Below are 10895 nucleotides of genomic sequence, written 5' to 3'. Positions count from 1 at the left end.
TCCTCATTCAACTCCACAAATTTTCCGTGCTATTTAATCTTTTTAATAATATAAAATTTATCGTACCGAATTATATTGGAAATGATTGAAGGATAATACTGAATAACATATTTTCCGTGCTATTTAATTTTAAATGTTGACTAAAATGCATAAAGAAAAGAAAAACTGAATTATTTAATTTTTATGATATAAATTTATTTAGAAATATTTATTCTTTGATTTATATTACATAAGTTTTTATTATTTCAAATCAAATATTTTATTTATGTTAAGTAAAATTTAAAAGTAAAGATATTTATTTAAATAATATGATTACAAAAATCTGTTTTGGTTTTGATAATATGATTATAAAATTCTTAGGTCTTGTTTTTCTAACATTTACTGCTATATGGCCCTTTGACGTTTGAAGTGTTCTAAAATGTGTGCTATTTAGCCAATAGCAAATCCTATAGGTAATAGGGATTGACATGTAACACAATGAAATTGGGGTGATGACAATGACAATACACTAATATTTGTACTATCTCCACTTCTTCCTTTTTCTTTTCCTGTAATGGATGATATTGAATCTCAACCATGTAGTTTTAAACATGTGTTGGTTAAAAAATAAGATTAAGGTTCTAAGAACATTAAGAACCTTATACAAATGTGTGAATTTTCCTCTAATATATTCTAGTTCTAGACTATAGTTAGTAATTTATGTTTAGTTAGTTTTTAAGTTCGTTGGTATAAGTTTAAGATTATGATAGTTTGTGACGGTTCATCCGACGAGTGGAGAACTGTAAGCAGTTATGGGTGATTGAAATCCAACTTTCTTAGAAGATTGGAGTACGAGAAGAGAAAGAAAGATAACTAAGGGTACGGGAAAGGGGGCAAGTGATCAGTATTCTTTCAATGTCAGATGCAGTACCCACAATGTATGCTCGTAAGATTAAGAACTTATACAATATTGAGCTCATGAGTGCCATTAAGTCACAAGACAAATTTAATTCATGATGTTGATCAATGAAATCAACAAAACGTAAGGTGAACTTGCTAAATATAAATATAACGAACTCAATTATTCAACTCAATACTTATTTTGAGTTTTTATACTTGATGGGCGAACTTTATTTGTGAGAGATGAAATTTGAAATTCAAAGGGGATATGACTATTCTATGGTGAGATGTATTTTAAGCTATGGAATAGCTAGGGTTGTAATAGACACATCCATGTCACTGACACCGATTCTGATAAAAAGAATATAAGATAAATTACTCTCAAGGTCATTAAATTATTAGAAAATCTATGTTTTAGTCGATTAACTTAAAAAAAATTACAAAATGATAATTATTTGAAATTTTTCATTTAATTTATTAAACTATTCGAAAGTTTTTATTTAAGCCACTAAGTTGTTGAGTTTTTTTTTTTTTTAATGTCTGGCTAACAAGCTTCAAGAAATAATTCAACAATTGGTACAATGGATTAGTACCCATTGGCAAGTAGAATAACATACCTCATTTCAAACTTAATATATAATTTAAGTTAAAATTAAATTTTAAAAATTTAACATGTATTTGTAAAAAAAATTGATTAAAATAAATAATAAATAAAAATAGAAAATAGAAAAATATAATTAATTAACATTCATGAAAATTTATTAAAATAAACTAGCATATATGAACTTGAAAATAAAAATAAATTATATTTGACATATATTTATATTGGAATAAAATTTAATTATAAATTAATTTAGTAATTATTAAATTAATTGTAAAACTAATTATTAAATTCTAAGAGATTGCTTGCAAGTCAAGTTAAATAAAATATATTTTTTCTAGAAGATTTAGTATTTATTAGTATAATATATTTAGCATTTATTAGCATAATATATTTGGCATTGATTACAATTAGGTTTTTTCAACTTATAAATAAATGTAATCGAAACTTCTCTTGTATCATTTGAATTCGACATTAGTGAATTTTCGTCTCCTCTCTACTTGTGATTTTTTCCTAAGAGGGTTTTCATGTAAAATCTATGTGTTCTACTTTTCTTTTTTCTTTTTTTACAATACTTCTACATTGTCATTATCAACGTTTAGTTTTTAACTGTTTGTATAGATATGAGTGTATGTTTGCATGTATGTGTGTATGTATAGGTAAAACTACGAAACATCTAAGACCAATGAGACGAGAATTATTCATCCCAAATGGTTTAACCTATTAGTTAAGAGGAAATAATACACAAAATATCAAATAAATCTTGTATTTTTAAAGCGAATAATTTGAAAATGAAATAGGGTTTTTATCATTTTATAGCATTAATTGAGTGCTTAATGTTTTATATTTCATCATTTAAGTTCCCTGATGAAATTTTTTTGCCATGAATTATGTTCTCGTGATTGATATAGTTAATGTGCCACTATTTTATCATATATAGTTGAATTCAAATATAAAACTTTTAAAAATTTTAAAATATTAACTTTACTATTACCATTCATTGAAAATTAAATACTCGATAAAACTTAATTGATATTTAAATTATATTTAATTGAAAATAATAAATTAATGTGGATAAGGTATGTTTGTGGTAGAGGAAGTATATATAGTACCCACCAATCAAAATCAATTCAACAATATTGGATTGGATCATCATTGATCGTTATTTCCTATGAATCAGAGAGCAAAGAAAAGGTTAAAATCCCACGTTAGGAAATTCATGAAATGATTAATTTTGGTGAGATAGCAATGATTGTGGAACTGGAAAAGAAAAAGTTACGTAGAAATAGACAAATAAATGTATGTTCGATCTTAGGATAAAACCAATTAAAAAGATTTCCGATGCATCATTTCTTATATCTTATGATTGGATCTTGAATCCCTCTTACAATATATCCAAATAAGCTTTCAGAAATTCTCATTCTTTTTTCTTGTTTTTGTTCATTTCTTGCATTGTAATCATTGAGCCACCGTCCAACACACTTGCTAAAACATTTCATTAATATACCATTTTGGTTTCTCTCAAATTTGATACCTACATAATGTAATTTAATAAATATTTAATAGTAAAAGAATATAGATATTTAATTGGGACAAGAAAATTAATCTTTGATATTTTAATTAGACAAAGAAAATGTAAGTATCAAATTGAAAAATTTAAGTGCCAAACTGAACATTTAAATTAAAATTAGAAACTACTAAATTTAATATTAAAACCAAATTATCTTAAAATTATAATTAATTGTCTTTTTTATGAAAAGATAGTCAAAATTGTTAAATTTTGTTGTTTACTTGGTCATTGTTGTTATAGATTTGGGGAACATTATGAAGCTATTAGGTACCTAACTCTTTATGTTGAGATATATGCTTAACATTGTCAAAAATGGGTTTTTAATGAAAATACAGTTCATGCATATATTTACAAGTAGGATTATTTGTTATGTGCATACACATGGTATATAGGGGTACTAATTTTATGAGTTTATATATAATTAAATTTTGTTATTAGTTATTATACGAATTTAATTATTCTACTTTAATTTATTTTTTTAATTTTTTGAATTTTACAATTTCAATCTTGATTGAAAAAGTAGCTATTAATAAGGTTTGTGTGGAATGTGTCTCGCATTTATCGAACATTTTACAGCCACTTAAGAAGATGACCGATGATGTACCAAAGAGGAGCCAAAGCAAAGGAGACATTGTGACGAGGAAGCTCAAGTCATCACGATGTTGCGGAGAATTTCCTCACTCAATGCATGTGGGATGTCACCAGGGGCGAAGCCAAAACAATTTTTTAGGGGGGCTGGATGAAATTTTAATTTTTTTTATAGTCTATATCTTTATAATTTGTAAATGATTAAATCAAATTTTTATAATTTTAGGGGGGGTCAAAGTGTAATTTTACCTTTACTAATTTAAAATTTTTAAAAATTTATAAGGGCCTAAATAGCAATTTTACAGTTTAAGGGGGATCGGGGCCCCTGCCAGCCCCCTGGCTTCGCCCTTGGATGTCACGACAAGGAAGCATGGGATGTCGCAACAATGCGACGTATTCCTAAGTAAGTAGTCATGTTTTAGACTTCAAGCAGGGTTCTATCTCCTGGTTGAACTCTGATTATTCTAAGAATATTTTAGTATTATTAGGACTCTAATCTTAACCTATTTAAATGGGTCATTGTATCCCTATTTTGGGATGCCAATCAAGACGTAGTTGTAGGCTTTTCAGAGGGCGATAAGATGTAGTCACGTATGAATTTTGGAGAGAATTTTGTTCCTGAGTTAGACTTTGTATTTGGGGTTTGGGTTTTATACATTCAAGTTTATTTTCTCCGTATTGTACTCTCATTTGTTTACTCATTTTGTGAAAAGTTGAAGCCTCCTTTACCTTTAGTTTTTTATCCTTTTAACTAAGGGTTTTTCACGTAAAATTGGTGTGTTCGATCTTCTTTACCTTTTCTATTTCATTGCTTATACTGGTCGATCCCCAACAGTTTGTTATTTCCAAAATCATATTCGATAAACATATTATCATATGTGTAATATTATATGAGCTTGCTATTACTCATAAAAAAAATAGTTTATTTACTTTAAGATTAAAATTTTAAAATTTAAAAATAAAAAATTAAAAATAATCAAATTAAAGCACAAAAATTTAATAGAATAGATTTAACTGTGATAGTGGATTGAAATAGTGCATAAATACCATAATATAGTGTAACCAGCATCGATTATCAACCAAAAAATCACGTGCCAACACAAAAGTGAAAGGTCCCAATGGTCGGAAAGACAAAAAAGTTTGGTCATTTTTCCAACATTCAAGTTGTGGGTCCCTGTCAAAATCTTGTTGAATCTAATTAATTTTTTTATTTAAAAAATTTATTTTTATATATTAAATCAAATAAAAATTAATTTTTTAATTAAAATTTCATCTAATTTTAGTTATTCGATATGTAATTTTCTAATTATTTTTACCGTTTATATTCCATCACCATCAGAACCTCACCTACATACCACCGTTTGGTCCCACGGCCGTTTTTCCTGTTACTATTTTTCACTTAGTTGAACAAATAAAATCTCATCACACACTTCACTTTCACTCTTTTTTCTTTCTTTCTTTCTTTTAGATTTTGAAATATCCATAAACTTAGCAGTACGTGTAAGTGCCTACATGCATGCACCGCCGTCCATGGCCATGCTCACACTCTGTCTCTTCCCTCTATAAAAACCCCATTGTTTTTCTTTTTTGGTTCCTCCATTTAAGCTGAATTATGTAACCATCCAAAATAGCAACAACTATATTCAGACAATAAACATTTAAAGCTTCTTTTTTTGTTGTCTTAGAATATGAGAGTTGCTGCTATTGCAGTCACTATTCCAAAGCTCACTCATTACACTATCCCTTCTTCCACCATTATCAATCCTCTAAAGCTTAATGAAAACTCTGAGTTTTCATGGACACCTTTGAAGCATGACTCAGTTTTGACTCACTCTAACTCAGGGAAACTCGCAAAGCATTGGATGGAGTATCAAGGGATAAACAACTGGGAAGGCTTGCTTGATCCACTCGATGATATTTTACGAAGTGAGATTTTAAAATACGGTCGGTTCGTGGAAGCGGCTTACCAGTCTTTCGATTTTGATCCGTCGTCACCTACTTACGCTACGTCTAAGTTCCACAAGAACTCTATACTGACTCGGTCTTGCATTGGGGAGACCGGTTATAAACCCATCAAACACTTACGAGCTACATGTGGGATTCAGTTGCCGGGTTGGGTCGACAGGGGACCCAGTTGGGTTTCGACTCGGTCGAGCTGGATCGGGTACGTGGCGGTTTGTCAGGATAAGGAAGAAATCGCCAGGCTTGGCCGGCGGGATGTCGTGATTGCCTTCAGAGGCACCGCTACTTGTTTAGAATGGCTCGAGAATTTACGCGCCACGCTGACGTGCCTCCCTGATGACGTGGTTAACGTTGTGGGCCCTGAAAACGGTGGGGCCATGGTGGAGAGTGGGTTCTTAAGCCTCTACACTTCGGGTAGCGACACGTGTCCCAGTTTACAACACATGGTAAGGGAAGAAATCGGGAGGGTACTCCAAACCTACGGCGACGAACCTCTTAGCTTTACCATCACCGGCCACAGCCTCGGCGCTGCACTCGCCACCCTCGCGGCGTACGACATCAACTCCACTTTTTCCGACCCGCCAATGGTCACCGTTATCTCGTTCGGCGGACCGCGCGTCGGTAACCAAAACTTCCGATGCCAACTAGAGAAAAGCGGGACAAAGATTCTACGTATAGTAAACTCCGACGACCTTATCACCAAAGTACCAGGCTTCGTAATCGACAACGACGACACGGAAATGACAAACAACCAAGCTCTGAACGTGGTGGGGTTGCCGAGATGGGTACGGAAACGCGTGGAAGACGCGCCGCTGGTTTATGCTGATGTGGGACAAGAACTGAGATTAAGCAGTAAAGAATGCCCGTACTTGTGTAAGGAAGGCGTAGTGAGTTGCCATGAACTCAGTACTTATCTCCATTTAGTAAATGGTTTCGTTAGTTCAAACTGTCCTTTCAGGGCCACCGCCATGAGAGTATTATATAAGCATCACCGGCAAAAACTGGGAAGTTATTAAATTGATTTTCCTTTTTCTTTTTGGAAAAGATTTTTGGATAAGCCAAAAAGAAAAAACAGGGTAATTGTGTATTATTACTTTACATGCAAAAGAGGAAAATTAACCTTTGTAGATAAGAATAGACAATAGAGTTATTATTTTTATTTTTATAAGTTATTTAATTTTCTTTTATTTTGTTAATTAACGAGGCCTCGAATTGTGATTTATAATTCCATGAAAATATTTTAAATAATGATATTTATATATTAGTATGCATAATCAGCGTATGAATCTCATACACTATCCATGAATAGCAAATCATAAGTAAAATAAAAATTATGGAAGGACTTATAACTAAATATCCCAAAACTTATTTAATCACTTATACTTTCCCCGATTAGATAAAATATAATCCTCTCGTGTTCATTTGCTCCATCTCTATCTTTTGCAAGTACTAGAAAACAAAATAAGAAAATGATAAATCAAACAAACTCAATAAATAAATAAATTCTTCAAAATACATATATCAAAATGAAAAAGAGAATTGAAACCAGGTCAATGCAAAAGATTATTGCTTGGTTAATGACATTTAGACAATCTATTTGAGGGAGCTAGGTTTGATCTTCTGCTTCTTCATGTACTAACAGTGCATTATATATAATTTTTATGTATTATATAAAAAATTTAAATAATAAATATAAATTTATATTAAATAAATATCATTTTCAACATGTCTATACCATACGATACTAATTACACTACAACAAATTAAGTTTTTAGCAGCGTTTTTAGTGGCGTTTGGACAGAAAACGTTGCAAATATATACCATTAGTGGCATTTTTCTTATAAACGTCGCAAAAGATAAAACAATAGCGGCGTTTATGAAAAAAATGTCACAAATTTATTTACTTTTTATTGAAACGGCTCCATTTTCACAAAGAAATCAAAGATCCTTTTTCTTTTTTGATATCATCTTCGACGAGTTACCTGCTTTCTTTCTCAGTCTGTTGATCCCTTTTCTTTCTTTCTCATGTTTTTTTTTCTTAGTCTACTTTCTTTCTTCGATATCCTTTTTCTTTGCTCGATATCATCACCCATCCACATTATATGATTTCCCGAAACCCTAAACATCCAATGTGCTCCCCTTTCCTCAGAGGCTATAACCGAGCAATCGACGCCTAGCCACTTTACCTAGCAACCAACTCACTCTCCAGCCTCCGTGAGTCTTAGGAAAATTTATCTTTTTTTTTTCTTTTTTCCATTCTACATTTTTGTTATTTCCGTTTGTTTCTCCAGAAAAATTAAAAAAAAAAAGTCGAGTGTTTTCATCTATTCTTTGCTTTTTTATTGTCTATATAAGATTGCATATTTGTTTACTTGGCTGATTGAATTGAAATCAACTAGAAAATCAAGTGGATAAATATTCGGATTCTTGTTTTGTTTTAGTTTTTTGGTGAAAATCGACTGTGCAATATCAAATTTTGTTTACAAAACCAGGGAGTGTTACAGGTGAAAAATTGAACGGTTATTTAATTTATTTTTATCTACAAATTTTATGTTATGAACTAAGTAGTTTTGTGAATTTTCGTTTTAAGGTTTCGAGCACTATTTTTACTCCCTTTAGGAAGGTTTTCTCGCTTAGTGTCTCACTTATTTTATCTTATTTTATTTCATTTCTATATGATCCAGTAACAAGCTAGTAATGAATTTTAGGTATCTTCATTATCTGATTTTGATGGGAAAAAAGAATGATAAACAAGTTTTATGTGTAACGATCCTATAGTTAGGGGTGTTGGAAAGTGCAATCTCGAGACTCCATTCCTGTAAATCAGACTCGTAAATATTTTTAATAAATATTTACGAAGCTAGGTTCGGACTCGTAAATATTTTTAATAAATATTTATGAAGCTAGTTGTGTAGTTAATTAGGCTTCTGTTAAGTGAATTTACTTGAATTAAATGTAATTAGGTATGAGGACTAAATTGTATATAGGGTGAAAGTTGAATTATAGATTAAAGAATAATTAAAGGGACTAAAGAAGAATTTTACCATTATTTCTTTAGGTGGGATAGTCAATGAATTATATATATTATATGTAAATTTATTTTATATATTATAATAATAAAAGATAAAATATGTATCTTAATTATTAAGTAAGTATATATATTATATAATATTATAATAAATTAAAGTAAAAAGAAAAGAAAGAAAATAAAAGAAAGGAGAAAGGAAAGAATGCACGGCCAAGGGCTTCAAAATTTCAAAGTTCAATTGATTAATTAATTTAGTCCATTTTCTTGTAAATTTGATGTTTTTGGAATCCCGGTACTTAGGGTTACCTGACCCATTTCGAAATTTTAGCAATTATTAAGTTAATAAAAGTTTTAATGTTGAATAATTTTACTATTAGGGATTAAATTGATAGATTTTAAGCTAGGAATGAAAAAGGATTAAATTATAGAATAAATTGTAAATTTTGAGTAATAGGGACTAAATTGTGAAAAATTCAAAATTTAAGGATTTAAGTGAAAATAGAGAGTTAAATTAGCTTAAAGTGGAATTTGTATGAAAATATAGAATTAAATGTGAAGAATAAAAATTAGTCTCGGTTTAGGGACTAAATTAGAATTTAGGCAAATATTGAGTAAAATTTAAATATTCAATATGAAATTGAATTGTGTTATATTGATGAATTTTAATTGTTTAATTTCATAGCTAACGTCGTACCGGAATCCTCGACTAGAAAGAGGAAAGATAAAATCGATATAGAATAGCTCAGAATTCATGGTTTGTATTTCTATAACCCAAACTTAGTTGTTAATTGTTATTGTTAGAATTAAGTGACCCAAATTCTTATTTAAATAAAATACGATGGAAAATAAAATAAAAGTAAAATCTATATAGAACTAGACTTCTTTTATTTTATTTTAGAATAAGGTTTTAAACCTTATTAAACTCCATCTATTTTATATTGATTAGATAAGGTGTTTCAATCCTACTAAGATATGGCTTTGCAAGCCTATAAATAGACATAGTCTATTCCTCTTGTATTAGAGTAAAAATTTTTCGACATAGTGAATTTTCTTCTCCTCTGCCCGTGGTTTTTTTCTCGAAAGGGTTTCCACATAAAATTTATGTGTTCTTTATTTTATTTATTTTATTCTATTTTATTTTTCACAAATTGGTATCGAGCTTTCGGGTTATTCATCTCGATCACGGTAATGGCGTCTTTGAAGTATGAAATTCATTGTTGAATCGCAACACCGATTTGCGTTGTGGCAAATTAAGATGCAAGCGTTCTTGCAGATGGATCTAGAGGATGCCCCGCTAGGATAGATAAGATGCCTTCGACATTAACAGATGAAGAGAAGAAACGTAAGGATCGAAAGGCATTAACACAATTACATCTGCATTTGTCCAACGAAATTTTGCAGGATGTGATGAAAGAGAAAGCGCCATTGCATTATGGAAGAGGCTAGAACAAATATGTATGTCGAAAACTCTAACAAGCAAGTTGCATATGAAGCGGCGTCTTTATGCTCATCGTTTGGAGGAAGGTGCGTCGTACACGAACACTTAACGGTGTTTAAAGAAATTCTCTCAACCTTGGAGGCCATGGAGGTTCAAGATGATAAGGAAGATCTAGGGTTGATTCTACTTTATTCGTTGCCCGTCTTATTCAACCTTTAGAGACACGATTTTATATAGCGCGAGTCTCTCACGGTTGATGAGGTTTATGATTCTTTAACCTCGTATGATAAGATGAAGCATCTTGTGGTTAAACCCAACTCTCGGGAGAGGGTCTCATTGTTCGTGGGAGACAAGACCGGAATGTTGATGATGATCGTGGTAGAACACGAGGAACGAATTCTCGTGGTAAATCTAAGGGTAGATCGAAATCTTCAAACAGAGGTAAAACTTGCAACTTCGCAAGAAGAAAGGGCACATTAAATCTGAGTGCTATAAGCTACAAAATAAGATTAAAAGGAGGTGCGAATCAAAAGGAAAACAGCAGAAAATTCGGTGAAGGCGATGTTGTAGAAGACTACGCGATGGTGAACTTCTAGTTGCTTCATCAATGATTCTAAAGTAAGCGAGAGTGGATACTTGATTCAGCTGCACCTTCCACATGAGTCCCAATCGGGATTGGTTTACAACTTATGAAACAATGATCTGAAGGTGTTGTTTTGATGGGAAATAATGCTTCATGTAAAATCGCGGTGTTGGAACAATTAAAGTTAAGATGTTTGATGGAGTTGTCGAACACTTAGTGACGTGCGGCATGTTCCGAATTGAAAAG

General features: G+C 31.1%; 1 protein-coding gene across 1 annotated transcript; it reads left to right on the top strand.

The window, feature by feature from the left end:
* The first annotated feature begins 5479 nt into the window (after positions 1-5479).
* On the top strand, positions 5480-6616 carry LOC108481631 (phospholipase A(1) DAD1, chloroplastic-like). The gene has a single exon (XM_017784740.1). The coding sequence runs from the start codon at positions 5501-5503 to the stop codon at positions 6614-6616; it is 1116 nt and encodes a 371-aa protein (XP_017640229.1). The 5' UTR covers positions 5480-5500.
* Positions 6617-10895: the final 4279 nt, after the last annotated feature.

The sequence above is a fragment of the Gossypium arboreum genome, chromosome 12 (genome assembly GCF_025698485.1).
Source record: "Gossypium arboreum isolate Shixiya-1 chromosome 12, ASM2569848v2, whole genome shotgun sequence".
Taxonomy (NCBI): Eukaryota; Viridiplantae; Streptophyta; class Magnoliopsida; order Malvales; family Malvaceae; genus Gossypium; species Gossypium arboreum.
Note: the sequence above shows the minus strand (reverse complement) of the source record. Positions and strands in the feature narration are given on the sequence as shown.